The 20,038-nt window shown below is 41.4% G+C and overlaps 1 protein-coding gene across 19 annotated transcripts in view; it reads right to left on the reverse strand.

Annotated features, from left to right (window-relative positions):
• LOC114647337 (serine/threonine-protein kinase BRSK2) overlaps positions 1–20,038 on the reverse strand; it is a 1,001,270-nt gene that overhangs the window by 267,851 nt on the left and 713,381 nt on the right. For all 19 annotated transcript variants that reach the window (XM_051923430.1, XM_051923431.1, XM_051923428.1 and 16 more), the window contains exon 5: positions 18,013–18,129. In XM_051923430.1, coding sequence (XP_051779390.1) covers positions 18,013–18,129 — 117 coding nt within the window. The remainder of the gene's footprint in view (positions 1–18,012; positions 18,130–20,038) is intronic.

Raw genomic sequence — 20,038 nt, forward strand, 5'->3', positions numbered from 1 at the left:
AGATAGATAGATAGATAGATAGATAGATAGATAGATAGATAGATAGATAGATAGAAAGGCACTATATGATAGATAGATAGATAGATAGATAGATAGATAGATAGATAGATAGATAGATAGATAGATAGATATGAAAGGCACTATATAATAGATAGATAGAATGATAGATATGAAAGGCACTATATAATAGATAGATAGATAGATAGATAGATAGATAGATAGATAGATAGATAGATAGATAGATAGATAGATAGATAGATAGATAGATAGATAGATACTTTATTAATCCCAAGGGGAAATTCACATACTCCAGCAGCAGCTTACTGATACAAAAAACAATATTACATTAAAGAGTAATAAAAATGCAGGTAAAAACAGACAATAACTTTGTATAATGTTAACGTTTACCCCCCCGGGTAGAATTGAAGAGTCACATAGTGTTGGGGAGGAGCGATCTCCTCAGTCTGTCAGTGGAGCAGGACGGTGACAGCAGTCTGTCGCTGAAGCTGCTCCTCTGTCTGGAGATGATCCTGTTCAGTGGATTCTCCATGATTGACAGGAGTCTGCTCAGCGCCCGTCGCTCTGCCACAGATGTCAAACTGTCCAGCTCTGTGCCTACAATAGAGCCTAACTTCCTCACCAGTTTGTCCAGGCGTGAGACGTCCCTCTTCTTTATGCTGCCTCTCTAGCACACCACCGCGTAGAAGAGGTTTAGCAGCTTTACATTTCTTGGAGGCAGCATCACTGATGACACTAAGTGAGCAGAACACAAATCAGTTCTTATCAAGAGGGTTCATCAATGTCTTTACTGTCTCAGATGACTGCAGGAAAGACCAACGTCCTCATGTGTAATACTTTGCTAGGATTTTGTTTTACGCGAGGAAGGCAACATTGCCAAATGCACAAAAAGCATTTTTATAAAACTGCCAGGTCCAAGGCTAAGTTCACCTTATAAATCAATTTAAAACTAGGCGCAAATTTAGACACTTGCTGTCACTCACCAGTAACCATTCTTGGCTTATAAAAATGCCCTTTTTGAATATTCATGATCGAATCTCCATAAAAATTTGGCCATGTTCTTCAGAGACGTCTTTACTTTCAAACCACGAGAGAAGAACACAGAAAATACAACTTCAGTGAATGCATACTTGAATTATTCACATTTGATTTACTGACATTTGGAAAAGTTTAAGGAGTGGCCTTCGCTCATCCCCAAACAAGGCCTAATATTACTAAAATTAGTCAGTCATTGTCCAACCCGCTATATCCTAACACAGGGCCACGGGGGTCTGCAGGAGCTGATCCTAGTCAGCACAGGGCGCAAGGCAGGAAACAAACCCCGGGCTGGGTGCCAGCCAACCACACACTAGGGAAAATTTAGGATCGCCAATGCACCTAACTGGCATGTCCTTGGACTGTGGGAGGAAACCACTAAAATAAGTCTCAAACAAATAAATGATGTTTAAGTCCACAGCTAATGCAAATACATTTTTCAGCAAATTAGACAAACTATGATGCAGCAGTAGGTAGCATTGCTGTCACGTAGCTATGAGACTGGGTGGGTCACGTAACCTGAGTGGAGAATGCACATGGACCCCGTGGATTTAGTTCAGTTTCCTTCCCCAGTCTAAAGAACATGCAGGTTTGGAGAACTGGTGATGATAAATCAACCTCTGATACCTGTGGATGTGTGTGTGTGTGTATGTGTGTCTGTATACAGGTGCTGGTCATAAAATTAGAATATCATGACAAAGTTGATTTATTTCAGTAATTCCATTCAAAAAGCGAAACTTGTATATTAGATTCATTCATTACACACAGACTGATGTATTTCAAATGTTTATTTCTTTTAATGTTGATGATTATAACTGACAACTAATAAAAGTCCCAAATTCAGTATCTCGGAAAATTAGAATATCAATTAAGACCAATGCAAAAAAAGGATTTTTAGAAATGTTGGCCAACTGAAAGGTATGAACATGAAAAGTATGAGCATGTACAGCACTCAATATTTAGTTGGGGATCCTTTGGCCTGGATTACTGCAGCAATGCGGCGTGGCATGGAGTCGATCAGTCTGTGGCACTGCTCAGGTGTTATGAGAGCCCATGTTGCTCTGATAGTGGCCTTCAGCTCTTCTGAATTGTTGGGTCTGGCGTATTGCATCTTCCTCTTCACAATACCCCATAGATTTTCAATGGGGTTAAGGTCAAGTGAGTTTGCTGGCCAATCAAGAACAGGGATACCATGGTCCTTAAACCAGGTACTGGTAGCTTTGGCACTGTGTGCAGGTGCCAAGTCCTGTTGGAAAATGAAATCTGCATCTCCATAAAGTTCGTCAGCAGCAAGAAGCATGAAGTGCTCTAAAACTTCCTGGTAGACGGCTGCGTTGACCTTGGACCTCAGAAAACACAATGGACCAACACCAGCAGATGACATTGCACCCCAAACCATCACTGACTGTGGAAACTTTACACTGGACCTCAAGCAACGTGGATTCTGTGCCTCTCCTCTCTTCCTCCAGGCTCTGGGACCTTGATTTCCAAAGGAAATGCTAAATTTACTTTCATCAGAGAACATAAACTTTGGACCACTCAGCAGCAGTCCAAAGGTGAGACGCTTCTGACGCCGTCTCTTGTTCAAGAGTGGCTTGACACAAGGAATGTGACAGCTGAAACCCATGTCTTGCATACGTCTGTGTGTGGTGGTTCTTGAAGCACTGACTCCAGCTGCAGTCCACTCTTTGTGAATCTCCCCCACATTTTTGAATGGCTTTTGTTTCACAATCCTCTCCAGGGTGCGGTTATCCCTATTGCTTGTCCACTTTTTTCTACCACATCTTGTCCTTCCCTTCGCCTCTCTATTAATGTGCTTGGACACAGAGCTCTGTGAACAGCCAGCCTCTTTAGCAATGACCTTTTGTGTCTTGCCCTCCTTGTGCAAGGTGTCAATGGTCGTCTTTTGGACAACTGTCAAGTCAGCAGTCTTCTCCATGATTGTGTAGCCTACAGAACTTGACTGAGAGACCATTTAAAGGCTTTTGCAGGTGTTTGGAGTTAATTAGCTGATTAGAGTGTGGCACCAGGTGTCTTCAATATTGAACCTTTTCACAATATTCTAATTTTCCGAGATACTGAATTTGGGACTTTTATTAGTTGTCAGTTATAATCATCAACATTAAAAGAAATAAACATTTGAAATACATCAGTCTGTGTGTAATGAAGGAATATAATATACACGTTTCACTTTTTGAATGGAATTACTGAAATAAATCAACTTTGTCATGATATTCTAATTTTATGACCAGCACCTGTAAGTGTGACCGAGCTGCTGGGTGGAGAGGAGGATTTATTATGATTATTATTACTGAATTATTGTTTATTGAGTGGTTTATGGTGGTGATTGTGATGTCTACTGTGGCACAATATCAGAAAGAAGAAATTAAAATTATTTCTGGTACTTTTACCTGGTGTCTGGATGGTTTGTCTGTGGGTTACACGAGGCAACAGCGACCCCTAGTATTACAGCTGCTAATTAAGGAAAAAACAACAACTAAGGGGTCTGAGTCAAGTTAATTAAAACTAAGGCAAAAGAAGTTAATTAGCAGCCAAAACTGGTCACTAATGAAGAAGATGGTTAGAATGAAAACCTGCAGGCACTGCGGCCCACCAGCACTGGAGTTGGACACCCCTGCTGTAGATCATCCTGGTATAGCACCCGCTCAGCCCAAGGACACAGGGCATTACAGAGGATGGTGAAGTTGGCACAGAATATTACTATCACTCCTCTTCCTACTATATATTGCACAAGATTGACTTAGAAAGGCAAACAGGACTGTTAGCAACCTCAGACATCCTGCCCTGCCATTTTTCTCCCTTGTCAATCCTGGGCCATTAGCAAGTACACAGTTTTTATTATCAGGTCATACGGCTACTAAACAGCCACTCACACTGACAACTGCTTGAGTGGACCTGATGAATGTTTCTTTAACCTTTTACTTCAAAGTATGATGTTGTATTCATTTTTTAGTTTTAGTAGGACATTTGCAAGTAAGGGTTTCATTGTATTGTGGGTACACAAGAAACCTGAACTTGAGGGCACTGTAGTAGTTTTATAATTGCTGCACAGGTTACTGAAGGGCTAACTTCACTGTAGTTAAGAGTGGGCAGACAATGTGTTTCTAACTTTAATTGTTCCCTATGTGTTTTGTGAATTAAAGCTTTATTTTTGGACATTTTTTTCCGTTTCACTTTCGCAAATAGTGGCGAATTGAGGTTGACTCCAGTACTAAAATATAAACTCACTGAACAAATTATTAGGAACACTTGCACACCTGCTTATCTATTGAGTTATCTAATCAGCCAATCATGTGGCAGCAGCACAAAGTATAAAATCATGCAAGGCAGGGCCAGGAGTCTGAGTTCACGTTCACATCAGACAACATAACAGGGAAAAAAATGTGATCTCAAAGATTTCAACCGTGGCATGATTGTGGGCAATGTTCCCTCTAAGGAGTAGCATACAGAGTGCAAAAAACATTGTTTATGAGCGACATTTTGTTTAAGCCAAAAATTTATGAGCACCAACTCCGACGGTTGGAGTGAGCGATCGTGCGATAAGTACGAGCAACACCGTCGGAATGAGCAATCGTGCGGGAAGTATGAGCGACGCTCTGAATTCGTGTGAGCGATCGCTCACGCGCTCAGCTTAGAGGGAACATTGATTGTGGGTACCAGACTGGGTTGGTCTGAGTATTTCTATAACTGCTGATATCTTTGGATTTTCATGCACAAGTCTTTAGAGTTGACTAAAAACATCCAGTTAGCGACAGAATCTCAAAGGAATCTCCTAACATCTTGTGGAATAAAAGCCCACCCAGTATTAGAATTAGGGCATGTAAATCAGGGCAACTGTTTTTATAACATGTGGGTCACTTTGCATAACAGAAACTGAACTCTGAGTGCTGTCATACAGTCATGTGAAAAAGTCTGGGAACCCCTCTCAGCCTGCATAATAATTGACTCTCCTTTCAACAAAAAAGATAACAGTGGTCTGTCTTTCATTTTCTAGGAACGTCTGAGTGCTGGGGTGTTTTCCGAACAAAGATTTTTAGTGAAGCAGTATTTAGTTGTATGAAATTAAATCAAATGTGAAAAACTGGCTGTGCATAAATGTGGGTCCCCTTGTCATTTTGCTGATTTGAATGCCTGTCACTGCTCAATGCTGATTACTTACAACACCAAATTGGTTGGATTAGCTTGTTAAGCCTTGAACTTCATAGACAGGTGTGTCCAATCATGAGATATAAAGGGATTTAAGGTGGTCAATTACAAGTTGTGCTTCCTTCCCTTTGACTCTCCTCTGAAGAGTGACAGCATGGGATCATCAAAGCAACTCTCCAAAGATCTGAAAACAAAGATTGTTCAGTCTCCTGGTTTAGGGGAAGGCTACAAAAAGCCATCTCAGAGGTTTAAACTGTCAGTTTCTGTAACTGTAAGGAATGGAATCAAGAAATGGAAGGCCACAGGCACAGTTGCTGTTAAACCCAGCAGGTCTGGCAGGCCAAGAAAAATACAGGAGCGGCATATGAGCAGGATTGTGAGAATGGTGACAGACAACCCACAGATCACCTACAAAGACCTGCAAGAACATCTTGCTGCAGATGGTGTATCTGGACATCGTTCTACAACCTTTTGTCTTCACCCTTCAAGAATGTCTGTGAAACACAAATCTGATGCAAGTGCTGGTGGTACAGTAAGGAAGAGAAAAACCATCACCATTGAAAATAAAGTAGAAATAATAAAAAGGTCAGAAAGAGGTGAAACTCCATCATTCATTGGCAGAGCACTTGGTTACAGACGGTCAACAATAACATTTATTAAAGTAATGTACCTGTTCCGACTTACATACAAATTCAACTTAAGTACAAACCTACAGTCCCTATCTCGTACGTAACCTGGGGAATGCCTGTATTAGGAATTTGTTAGTTTCGCATACCCCTTGGGGTATACAGGAGCGGCATATGTTCAGGATTGTGAGACTGGTTACAGACAACCCACAGATCACCTCCAAAGACCTGCAAGAACATCTTGCTGCAGATGGTGTGTCTGTACATCGTTCTACAATTCAGTGCAATTTGCACAAAGAACATCTGTATGGCAGGGTGATGAGAAAGAAGTCCTTTCTGCACTCACGCCACAAACAGAGTCACTTTTTTGTATGTCAATGCTCATTTATATGTGGGAACTAAAACTGTGGATCAGCGAGGTAGCAGCACTAGCTACCATGCCAGCTCTATTACAATAAACATCCATCAATAAAATGCTTTCTAAAGCTGTGTATTACAGTTTTGTAGAATACCACATATGAACCAAAAGCATCCAGGGGGCCATGCTGGCCAGTACTTTTTCGTCCCTGCCCCAATGCAAGATAACAGCACTCAGTCTCTGCAATTACTTTGTACACTTTTAGTGTTGTCACCAAGACTCCAATAGTCTTCAAGGTTTATTGCCCCCTCGAGAAAGACTTTTAGAAGCTGCTTTTGCCTGGGGCACTTGGTGAGTAATGAGGCCTTGTCTGTTTTCCATTACTGTGCTTTGGGGGGCACAAGCACAAATGCCTGATGATTGAAAGGCAAAGAAAAAAGGGCAGTGGGGGAAATGAAAGTCAGGTGGTTTGACTAACTGGTTAAGAAAAGGGCTGTGTTCACATGAGAATATTGAAACCAATATAAAAGAGGAGGAGGAGGAAAAAGCGAACAGGGAGATTTATGGTGGTGCCAGCTTTCACTCACGACTTTGGGTTTTTTCATATTATGAGCAGGAAAAAGACCTCGGTGGTTTATAAAGTACCTTCAATATGGCCTTTTACAACCAGTCAACTTAATATAGTGTCTTTAATGCATGCATCATGACAAATCCAATTGTTTGGTATAGAATATCGAGTATGATATAATGTTTCAAAAGTCTTAATAAAAAAGGTTAACATTGGTAAAATTTACTGTTAAGCAAAATTATTTAGCCTGTTAACAAGCAGATCAACTGTACAAAATCAGAATTGAATGCATATTCAAATGACTAACGTGAACTGGGGAGTCTGAACAAGAACGTTCAACTTTAAGTCCAATGTCTTAGCGGCAAGGAAGCTACAAGATATTTTTTCCATAGTGCACATTGTTTACAATCTTAGTTTAAGTTGCTACTTCCATATTTTTAACATGACTTAAACAGACATAATTAACAGACTTGCTTAGGGTCACATCAGGAGACAATGCTAGGAATTCAACTGTACAACTTCAAAGCTGCATATCCTCAAAAGTCTTGCCTTCATTGAAAGTGACAAACATTCTAGAATCTATATCTATTTACATTTGTACAGTATACTGTATAGGAAATGGTCCTGAAAATATGGACGTGTTAGCTCATTAGGTTTCAGTTTTGTTTCAGTTTGCTAACTGTAGATTATTTTTGTACAAAATAATTTGTAAAACATTATTAACACACTGAACCCACACAACATACCGTACCTTATGCAAAAGCTTCATCAAGATGTAGCAAATAATGAAGAAGAGTCTTAACAAGGTTCATGAGGAACATGATAATGTAATAAGTAAAGAAACTTGCTCAGTACCCCCTCAAATAAGGATGACACCTGTCAAGTTTATCTCTGTGATCTTAGATGGCAAAGACTGCAAACCTTGAGCTATGGATCCTGGAGTTGTGAGAGAAAAAGGTTCCATCTGGGAGCCTTTCTGCAGATCTCCTTTCTTCTTCCATTCCTGCCTTTTGTCAGGTTCATCATTGACACGGTCACTCATAAAATGATGTGTTGCTTAACTAATCATGCAGTGATACAGGGGACAGTCTGTGGCTAGGGTCTCCCTGCTAATGATGATAATGATCTAGCCCAGGGGTGCCCAGACTTTTTCGGCTTGCGAGCTACTTTTAAAATGACCAGGTCGAAATGATCTACTTACATTAAAAATGCTATATATATATATACAGGCTAAGGATCTGCGCTGGTATCCCGAAGGTTGCCAGTTCGAATCCCTGACACTGCCAAAAAGAGATCCTACTCTGCTGGGCCCTTGAGCAAGGCCCTTAACCTGTAATTGCTCCAGAGGTGCTGTACAATGGCTGACTATGCGCTCTGACCCCAAGGGTCAGAGCTGGCATGGTAGCTAGTGCTGCTACCTCGCTGATCCACAGTTTTAGTTCCCACATCTAAATGAGCATTGGTATACAACAAGCAACTCTGTTTGTGGCGTGAGTGCAGAAAGGGCTTCTTTCTCATCACCCTGCCATACAGATAGATAGATAGATAGATAGATAGATAGATAGATAGATAGATAGATAGATAGATAGATAGATAGATAGATAGATAGATAGATAGATAGATAGATAGATAGATAGATAGATAGATAGATAGATAGATAGATAGATAGATAGATAGATAGATAGATAGATAGATAGATAGATAGATACTTTATTAATCCCAAGGGGAAATTCACTTACTTCAGCAGCATCTTACTGATACAAAAAACAATATTAAATTAAACATTGATAATAATGCAGGTAAAAATAGGCAATAACTTTATATAATGTTAATGATTACCCCCCCGGGTGGAATTGAAGAGTCACATAGTATGGTGGAGGAACGATCTCCTCAGTCTGTCAGTGGAGCAGGACGGTGACAGCAGTCTGTCGCTGAAGCTGCTCCTCTGTCTGGAGATGATCCTGTTTAGTGGATGCAGTGGATTTTCCATAATTGATAGGAGCCTGCTGAGCGCCCGTCGCTCTGCCACAGATATCAAACTGTCCAGCTCCATGCCAACAATAAAGCCTACCTTCCTCACCAGTTTGTCCAGGCGTCAGGCGTCTTTCTTCTTAATGCTGCCTCCCCAGCACACCACTGTGTAGAAGAGGGCGCTCGCCACAACCGTCTGATAGAACATCTGCAGCATCTTATTGAAGATGTTGAAGGACGCCAGCCTTCTAAGAAAGTATAACCGGCTCTGTCCTTTCTTACACAGAGCATCTGTTCTTTGTGCAAATTGCACTGAATTGTAGAACGATGTACAGATACACCATCTGCAGCAAGATGTTCTTGCAGGTCTTTGGGGGTGATCTGTGGGTTGTCTGTAACCAGTCTCACAATCTTGAACATATGCCGCTCCTGTATACCCCAAGGGGTATGCGAAAACTAACAAATTTCTAATACAGGCATTCCCCGGGTTACGTACGAGATGGGGACTGTAGGTTTGTACTTAAGTTGAATTTGTATGTAAGTTGGAACAGGTACATTACTTTAATAAATGTTATTGTTGACCGACTGTGACCAAGTGCTCTGCCAATGAATGATGGATTTCCACCTCTTTCTGACATTTTTATTATTTCTACTTTATTTTCAATGGTGATGGTTTTTCTCTTCCTTACTGTAGCACCAGCACTTGCATCAGATTTGTGTTTTACAGACATTCTTGAAGGGTAAAGACAAAAGGTTAAGATGAGCTCTTCTGTACAGCACTATACATGCTATCAGAGCAGATTAGGCACCAGTCGTCAACACGTCTGATGTATAGGGTGGTCAAGATCTAATTATGCAATTTTCATTACGCTATAACTTATTCAGTTTATTACATAGAAAATCACCTGAAAAATCCCAGACCATCGAGAAGTGTGCGAACTGACGACACGAAGAATCGTCTTCACGCCGAACTGGAATCGTCCCCGAATAAATCAAAGTCATCCAAACGATCTGGATCTGCAGAATTAGATCTGGACCACCCTGTACTGACAAGAAACAACTTCCTGCTATGTGTGTAACAGTAAGCCTGCTATTGAGAATGAATGGGGGCAGCGAGGGGCGGTTCATCACCAGCCCACCTCACAGTCACCTCCACTACAGTATGCTGCCTGCAGTGTCCCGCTGCACCACCATCCCCATTCAACACGCAGCCATTCGAGGCACACTACAATGCTACCCCCCACCTCCCCGTTCACCCCTCAATGGCCTCCGTTCAGCCACAACAGGGTCACCACTTGCAGTATTACCAGCCGCCCACCTAGAACGAATGGGGCAGCCGTGTGTGGTGGGCGGGCAGTGAAACCGATTGCCGCCGGGAGCTGCCCGACGGACACTACACTGCGCAAGCAGCGAAATTGACCCCCTCCAGCCTCTGTCCAGCCACCACTTTCAGCATCCCCGGGCCGAAGATGACAGAGCGGCAGTTACTGAGGCGCATGCGTCGCAGCTGCGGCCCCGTTTGTATGTCGTAGGTCGGATGTCCGTAACCTGGGGGCTACCTGTATATACTGAGTATACTTTATACATAAAATGTATGTTATCGTATACCTTGCATAACTGAATAACCCTTATAGCACAATAACAATTCAATAAATTTATGGTCACTACAGTATTTGGATGTAATAATCTTCATGTGGGGGAAAAGGCTGACTCCACTGTAGAGGAGTTTTAGGTGAAACAGTGTTGCAACCCTCAACATCTTCCCTAAATGGATAGCACTTAAATGTAGCGATTGGCTCAAGTAAAGCTGAGTCTTGAAATCGTCTGTCAAAGTCTGACAGGCAATTTTCAATCTGCTCTGTGTAGCATATGCTGTCAAGTTGCGCACACGCCTTCCATTGCGTCTCCAGCTCTGACGCGAGGTTTTGGATGTTCCCCAAATCAAGGCACTGCAGCTTTGAGGACAGATGTTGCATTTTTCATTTGAAAGCATTAACTGAGCTAATCATATTGACCATGGTTTTGTCTTTTCCTTGCAGCTGTAAATTAAGCTCATTCAACATGTTGGTCAGATCGGAAAAAAAATGCCAAGTCTATCGGCCATTGATCGTTATTAAGTTGCTTGTATTCTGCATGTTTAATGACAAGGAGAAACTCCTTTTTCTCCAGCAAGGGGTCTCGAAATCTCAGCAGGAATTTCTCCCTAGCCATCTGCCTCAACGAAGGCCTCTTTTATCATATCTCCATCTTGGAAGAACTTCTTATGCTTAATGATCGAGTGACTCACCCGGAACAATGCTTCGGTGTGTCTGCCTTTGCTTTTGAATTCAGACGAGTTAACTGTGATTTTAGTTCCCTCTCCTTTCTCTTTCTCAGATCGCTTTTCAGAAGGAAGTCAGTTTCGTAGTTTTTATGAACAGTTCGAAAGTGCCTTTCTACATTTTCCTTCTTTGAAATAGCAATGATAGATTGACAGATCAGACAAACGCACTTCGATTGTGACATTGTGAGAGAAGAAAAAATCCTCTTCCAATTCCACATCCAGCCCATATCCACAACCCCCCCTCACCCCCGCCTCCGCCACCCAACAAATATTTTTTTTAAATCCCTTCTTTAGTCGATATAAATTGGAAGGCTAACTAGATCACTTAGATAGCCGGAGGTTTGCAGTAGCTCGCGTGTATGATCGTGCGTGCGGGATGACCAGTGTGTTAGAAGAAAAGAGATCTCAGACTGGCCGCCCTGTATGTCAATCAAGTGGCAAATGCCACAGGGAGGATATATGATAGACTAACATTTAAAAAGAAAAAAAATTTGAATGCAAAGCGATCTACCTGCACTACCTTTCCGATCTACAGGTCGAACGTGGTATTGGGCACCCCTGATCTCGCCCTTTGTCAGGCAGGCCTACAGTGTGTCTCTGAACTGCTTCCTCTGTCCACCTAAGGAGCAGTTACAGGAATGGAATTTTAACTGTAATCACAAGGTTGATAATTTAGCTACTGCCTCACAGTATTACCTTGAGCAAGTCAATTAATTTCCCTGTGTTACAACTGAAAACATGGATGTAAGCAACCATAATGGAAACCAGTCTAGCATGTAATCCAGGATAAATGCATCAGCCAAACATGATACTGTATAATGATTACTGCCTGTCGTGGGCTATGTGACCGTAGAATATGCAAAATGATGTCTTTAATGCTAGTCGTCTTTGCCTTGCTGAGGAGGCTGACATAGATGTTCTGATCTTCCTAGTCGATACACACTCTCTGCCAAATACAAAATCCCCCAAGTATTTTTAAACTGACAATTGAATGTAACCATTCAGGAGAACAATGACACAAACTACCATATTAGCATATGCTCCTTCTCGAGGTCTGTCTGTCTGTCTGTCTGTCTGTCTGTCTGTCTGTCTGTCTGTCTGTCTATCTATCTATCTATCTATCTATCTATCTATCTATCTATCTATCTATCTATCTATCTATCTATCTATCTATCTATCTATCTATTGTCAGTTCAGCACTCCGGTTGGAATATGACCAAGCCGTGCAAGCTTACTGTTAAGAATGCAACGTATAGTTATACAGGAGAAAAGCAATCTTGCCTCAAATGAATGGCAACCTTTTGTAGGTCTATGAACTTAATTTAAACTTTAGGTTTACACGGTGCTCTGTTTCCATAGTACCTGCACTCATGAATATATCTGTATGTGTCAGTCGCTGAAATCCCCGCGCTTGGCACCGGCGAAGTACTGCTTTTAAATTTTTATTAAGAAGAAAAGAAAACCTTTTTAAATTGAGGTAAAATATACCACTAACAATTTGTTAAGGATCTGTTTTTTTGTGTAGCTGACTTCACACAGCCTCTCCGCTGTTTTATAAACGAACGTCATATAAGGTCTTCCTTTTTCGTTGCTTCGCCAACGGAAGCATCCTTTTTATTTAATTCTGTTTTTACGATTGTTCTGTTTGTATACCAGTTTGTCAGTTCAGCACTCCGGTTGTAATATGACCAAGCCGTGCAAGCACACTCTTGAGAATGCAACGTATAGTTATACAGGAGAAAAGCAATCTTGCCTGAAATCAATGGCAACCTTTTGTAGGTCTATGAACTTAATTTAAACTTTAGGTTTACACGGTGCTTTCTTTCCGAAGTACCTGCACTCATGAATATGTCTGTATGCGTCACTCGCTCAAATCCCCGCGGTTCGCACCGGCGAAGTTCTGCTTTTAAATTTTTATTAAGAAGAAAAGAAAACCTTTTAAAATTGAGGTAAAATATACCAATAACAGTTTGTTAAGGATCTGTTTTTTTGTGAAGCTGCCTTCACTCGAGTGATCTCTTCGAGCTTTAAGCCTGAGAAATCACCCCGTAAATGCACACGTTTAATTGCACATCTGTTAATATGTATGCTTACACAGTATTAAAAGACACTCAACAATTACACAGTATTAAAAGACACTCAACAATTAACGTCATTTACCTTCGTTCCCGCGCTTGACTCGTGCTGTAAATGTCTTCCTTGTTTTCACTTCACGTGATTACGTAGGAGGCGTAATACGTGATGACGCGATACGTGACTCCACCTCCTCCATTAGAGTATATGGACAAAAAACAGGTTCCAGTTATGACCATTACACGTAGAATTTCGAAATGAAACCTGCCTAACTTTTGTAAGTAAGCTGTAAGGAATGAGCCTGCCAAATTTCAGCCTTCTACCTATACGGGAAGTTGGACAATTAGTGATGAGTGCGTCAGTCAGTCAGTGAGTCAGTCAGTCAGTGAGGGCTTTGCCTTTTATTAGTATAGATTATTTTACACTCCCTTCCTTTCAAAGATCCAAGAGGACAGTGGGAAAAGGATCTCTCACTCAACATCTCAGAAAAGGAGTGGAAGGCAGGAATGCAGAGAATTCACTCGAGCTCCATATGCACAAAGCATACAATTATTCAACTCAAAATTATATATCGAGCACATCTGTCTCGCTTAAAACTGTCCAAAATGTTGCCAGGGCAAGATCCAACCTGTGAACATTGCAATCGAGCTCCAGCCTCACTGGGTCACATGTTTTGGGCCTGCACCAAATTAACATCATTCTGGACCAAAATTTTGAAGTGCCTTTCAGACAGCCTTGGAGTCACAATCCCTCCTAACCCACTAACAGCTGTGTTTGGTGGTCTCACAGATGGGCTTAAAGTGGAGAAGGACAAACAAACTGTGATCGCCTTCACTTCACTATTGGCACGCAGACTTATTTTGCTAAAGTGGAAGAATCCTAACTCTCCTCTTTTAAGTCAATGGGTAACTGATGTTTTATATTATTTGAAATTGAGAAAAAATCAAATTCTCACTTAGAGAATCTGTGCAGAACTTTTTCAAAACCTGGCAGGATCTCATCAATAATATTTTAGAATAAACTCTGAGGAAGTAGATTCTCTTCCCATTTCTTTTTCTTTTCCATTTATCTTGAGCCGCCTATTAAACTCATCAATTTACTTATTTTTACTAGCTTTAAGTTTTACTCTGCTGGCCACGCTCTCTTTCTCAGGGATGGGGGTTGACTTTTTTTCAATCCTATTTTTTGTAAAAATTGATCTATTTTTATGGAATGATGACAATAAAATCAATAAAATAAAAAAAAAAGAAAATAGTTGATCCATTTACTCTGATCCTACCCTCTATATTCTTTTGAATTATACGAACACAGATTTTTTTCGGTAACAACAACACAAGGGCAGATCAGGCAGTCAAGAATACAGAACCAATTCTTTAGTCTTCTCTGTTTCGGGTCATGAACGTCTGAGGCAGAACACTGTTAGCAGTGGTGTTATTTTACCTTTTTTTACTATCATCCCGAGGTATCCTGTATTTACTGAACCCGAGGGACTTTAATTCAAGTAAATGCAAGTATATACAGGCATGAGTACCAGAAAAAGGGCTCAGAAAGAAATAGAAAAGACAGCTAAAGCTTCATCTAAGTCTAAACAGGCCTCAAGTTCCAGGTACGGCCTTCCAGAGACTGACCTGGAACAGACAGGCAAAAGAATAGATCTCCAGGGACTTGACGCTGCAACATTGGCTCCAGCCGAGAGCGAAACTGCAAGTGAGTCGGGCCCAGAGAACTCATCAGTTACAGAAGGTACTGTACAATGGAACGGAGCATGGCCTTACTATCCCTGCTGTCAACTACCCCACGCGAGTCAATGGCACTGACTCCAACTCGGCTTCCTAATCTGCCTGTGGAGCACGGAGAAGAACGAAACGAACAGTCCGAAGTGAAGGTAACAATCATCACAATGATTACCATAATAACTACTGCTCTCAGCGGGGACATAAAGGTTATAAGGAAAGACATAAATGATATAACCAAGACAAACAAGAAACTGGTTCAGGATAATAAAGACAGGAGACACGTTTAAGTAATCCTTTTGAGGCAACTTTTAAAGGCATGCTAGAGAAATTCAGGAAAAAATAAAGGAAATGCGAGTAAGTTTGAGAATAAATTTAGAGCACTTGGTGCTCAGCTTGAAGACATTAAGCAATCATTCACAACTCGCATTGAAATAGTTGAACCATTGGAGTCTACCGCTGACAGAAAAGCAATGGCTTCAAATTCCAAATGCCAAGTGCTTGGTGACCCTACGATGACTTAAAGCAGAAGGTGGCATGGCTCTACCTAACTTTCAAATTTATTATTGGGCGGCAAATATACAAGCTATAAAAACCGGGACATTGACACAAACAGATAAACATACACAGGCTTGGTCTGCAATAGAAATAAAATCCTGCAGTACTTCTTTATATTCCTTGCTTTGTGCCCCAATAAATACCAGTTATCGCCAATATACTAAGAACCCAGTGGCGGGCCGTCAGGGCCTTCAAGGCCTTCTCTGCTGGCCTAAAAAAATATCTGAATCACAAACTGATGTTAATTATATTTTGTCCATGAATACTTATTAAATAATTCCAAATAGTCTGTCCGCTTCCTTTCATAGCTTTTCCGACGGCTGTGCTGCTTCCAGACATGTATTTTCGTATTAAAGCATTTAACCAATCACATTTCAGCCATCATTTGTTGCCAGGCAGGGTCAAAGAAGTCTGCCCGGAGGCCTTCACAATCCGTTCTGCAGGCCCTCTAACACAAAATAAATGTCGATTAAACTGTTGCTTCAACCAATCAGATTTTGAGTTGGTTTCACTAGGGCCCTCTAGCAGGCGTACGGCAACGTCACCGTATTCAGACCCATTGATTGAATAGGATGGTGTAATATAAAAATCTGAATGAGAGCATCATGGGGCAGCTGTACACATTGGAATGTTTGGCGGTGAGCATTCCCGTGTCCACTGCTTCTGTCGAGCGCACATTTTCAGCCCTAAAGCGAATTAAAACTTATGCCAGAAATACGACAGGGCAGGTTCGACTTTCAGCATTAGCTTCGATGGCGATAGAAAGGGACTTCGTGATGGAACTGAAGCGCACGGATAATCTGTACGACAGGGTAATTGAACTATTTTTGAGGAAAGAGAGGAGGATGGATTTTGTTTACAAATAATCTGAATTTTTGGTGAGTAAAATGTTGTGATTTTCCTAAGTAATATTGCAAGTTTATGAGTTATTATTGATGTTTTTTATGTGTGTCGCGGGCTGTAGCTGCAGTAGAAAGGAACTTGTTCACCCCTGGTTTGTCTATTCAATAAAGGCATTTATCGTGGCTAAAGGAGTTATCTATCTGCGATGCAATGGCTCTTTATACTGTATTTCTGCAAATTAAGATGGTTTTTATAACCATAAATTAGTTTTTGAGGGGCGGCTTGATTCAGACGGAGCACTACTGAAGGCCTAGGTGTGAAATGCACGGTCCGCCACTGTAAGAAACCAATTGTCCTTCATTCACTCAGAATATAGAACCAATGCAGGAAGCACTTCAAGATAGAGAAGCTTTAATCTTTAGCACCTCTACATGATAACCACCTTTTTCAGCCATCTCAAACCTATACAGTTTTTAATGTTTGGAAAAGTATGGGATTAAATCACTTAGAGATTTGCACATAGATAATGTCTTTGCATCCTATGAACAATTACACTCAAAATTTAGGTTCCCATCAACACAATTTTTACGCTAACTCCAAATCAGAAACTTTACTAAACAAAATCTACCCAATTTTCCTCACCTCCATCACCACCTTTCTATCCATCCATCCATCCATTATCCAACCCGCTACAGTATATCCTAACTACAGGGTCACGGGGGGTCTGCTGGAGCCAATCCCAGCCAACACAGGGAGCAAGGACCACTTTTCTATTCCAGAAGAAATATTGATCACTCTTGATGACTCAGACAGCATCTCTATAATATATACAAATATTTTAAAGTCCCTTCCTTTCAAAGATTACAGAGCACAGTTGGAAAAGAAGTGATAGGCAGTGACACACAGAATTCACTCGAGCTGCATATGCGCCAAGCTTAAAATCCTTTACTGAGAACATCTATCTCGTTTAAAATTGTCCAAAATGTTTCCAGGGTGAGATCCATCCTGTGAACGTTGCAATTGCTAGGTCACATGTTTTGGGCCTTCACCAAATTAACATCATTCTGGACAAAAAAATGTTAAATGTCTACTTGGTGACACAATCACTCCCACAGCTGTGTTTGGTGGACTCCCAGATGGACTTAAAGTGGAGAAGAACAAACAAACTAGAATTGCCTTTATTACACTACTAGTACCCAGACGTATCTTGCTTAATTGGAAGAATCCTAACCCACCTCTTTTAAGTCAGTAGGTAACTGATGTTAAATATTATATGAAATAATAGAGGATCTGTGCAGAACTTTTTAAAAACTTGACAGGATCTGATCAGTAATATTTTAGATTAAGCTTTTACACTGGGGGAATAGGATTCTCCTCCCTCTTTGCTACTCTTAAAAGTTTTACTCTGGCTGTTGGCCTTCCTGTCTTTCTCTTGTGTGGAGGTTGAACTGAATTAAGTTTTGTTAAGTTTTACTTTTTTGAACGAAATGTTCCTTGCATTTAATAAATTCAATCAAAAAAAAAAAATACAGAGTCCATGTGTTAAAATTAAGGCTGACTGGTATGCAGAGTGCGCCAAAGTAAAATCCTCATGACAGATCAAGGGGGTGTTACTCAAGACCAACTCATTAACTTTGAAACAAATTCTTTTGACTTTTCAAATTCCACCTCAATTAGCCATTTTTCTTTATACATAGCAGCTTTGCTTTGTTAAGGTAGAATTGTGTTGCTCAACTCACCCACAGCTGGTTTCCAACAAGCTGTCCCCAACCTGGAGAGAAGCCATGCCGAAGTCTGCTATTCTGATGTTGTTCTTCTCGTCCAGCAACAAATTCTCTGGCTTCAAGTCTCTGTGACTGTGGAGAAGATGAGGAAAAGATATTCATTTAGTCACACACTTTATTAGGAGTTTAGTGGTCAGTAGGATAATATCAAGCAGAGGGCAAATATAAAGTGTACCCCCAAAATGGAGTACAAGATGAGCATCCCTCATTCCCAAGAATTATGGGCCACTACTAATATGTAGCACAAGCTCAGAGAATACAAGATGCTCGGAAAAAAACTTCAAGAAGACCAAATGCATTATAGGACTGTTAGAGACTGTAAAAGAGAAAAAAAAATTGTGGTCATCATGAATAATTCTGGTCACCCCCTGTATGACACAATATCCTTTAGCATCTTTAGTTTATTCCACCAGTGTGCTAGGAGGCACTTCTGAAGCTCAATATCCACTGGGCTGTAAAGTATCTTGTCCCAGAGTGGTGGCTCTGAGGCTAGGGATATGCCCTGGCAATCGGAAGGTTGCCGGTTCGAATCCCGTAAATGCCAAAAGGTACTCTGCTCTGTTGGGCCCTTCAGCAAGGCCCTTAACCTGCAATTGCTGAGCGCTTTGAGTAATGAGAAAAGCGCTATATAAATGCAAAGAATTATTATTATTATCTATCTATCTATCTATCTATCTATCTATCTATCTATCTATCTATCTATCTATCTATCTATCTATCTATCTATCTATCTATCTATCTATCTATCTATCTATCTATCATACATCCATCCATCAATCCATTATCCAAATCGCTATATCCTATCTACAGGGTCACGGGGGTCTGCTGGAGCCAATCCCAGCCAACACAGGACGCAAGGCAGGAAACAAACCTCGGGCAGGGCGCCAGCCCACCGCAGATCTTACATACAGTAATTCCTTTGGTTGAACTGTGGTTAAACTGTGTATGGAGGGGAATAATTATATCAAAACTGTGAAGAGATGGGAGATAAAAGAAGGTTTGCATGGAGATCGCATTTGTTTATTTCTCAAGTCATTAGTAGTAGTAGGTTATGTTGAGGCAGTAAAGGCAAACATTGAAAAGTAACTTCAATTGAATTGGACTGGAAAAAAAGTCTGTGCATCCCAGGCTGCCTAACAGTGTAACATGTTATTGCACAAGTTTGAATTTATTGTTGTGTGTTCTTACTTGCACAGCTGCCACAGACGAGTGTCAGTAATAGGATGTCAAGTCAAGTCAAGTTGGGGAGCCTGCACTGGTACAGTGTGTTGCTGCACCCACTACACGATGAAACAACTCAGAATCCCGGTTGGCAACCCCCCCAGGCAGACACGCAGTCCAGTCCCACCCTCCGAAAATGACCCTCTTTCTGCCGTAGCCAGGTGTTACGTGGGCGATCCCTTGGCCTGATCCAGCAACTTGGGTCCCCAACAATGAGGATCCTATGAGCTGGATCACCCTCGGGGGAAACACACTACATAGCCGTAGTGCCGTAACTGACGCTCCCTCAAAATGAAGGTAATGTGCTTCATTCGGGACTCTATGAGCAACACAAAGTCAAACCAACAGTACCCAAGGATTTTCTGGAGAGACACAGTACCAAAGGAGTCCAGCCTTCATCTCAGGTCACTGGGATAGCGTCCATGTCACACAACCATATAGCAAGACGGGAAGCACCAGGACTCTAAAGACTTAGACCTTCTAAGTCACACCTGGACAAACTGGTGAGGAAGGCAGGCTCTATTGTTGGCATGGAGCTGGACAGCTTGACATCTGTGGCAGAGCGATGGGCGCTCAGCAGGCTCCTATCAATTATGGAGTATCCACTGCATCCACTAAACAGTATCATCTCCAGACAGAAGAGCAGCTTCAGCGACAGACTGCTGTCACCGTCCTGCTCCACTGACAGACTGAGAAGATCGTTCCTCCCCCAATCTATGCGACTCTTCAATTCCACCCAGGGGGGTAAACGTTAACATTT

This window comes from Erpetoichthys calabaricus, chromosome 2 (assembly GCF_900747795.2).
Source record: "Erpetoichthys calabaricus chromosome 2, fErpCal1.3, whole genome shotgun sequence".
Taxonomy (NCBI): Eukaryota; Metazoa; Chordata; class Cladistia; order Polypteriformes; family Polypteridae; genus Erpetoichthys; species Erpetoichthys calabaricus.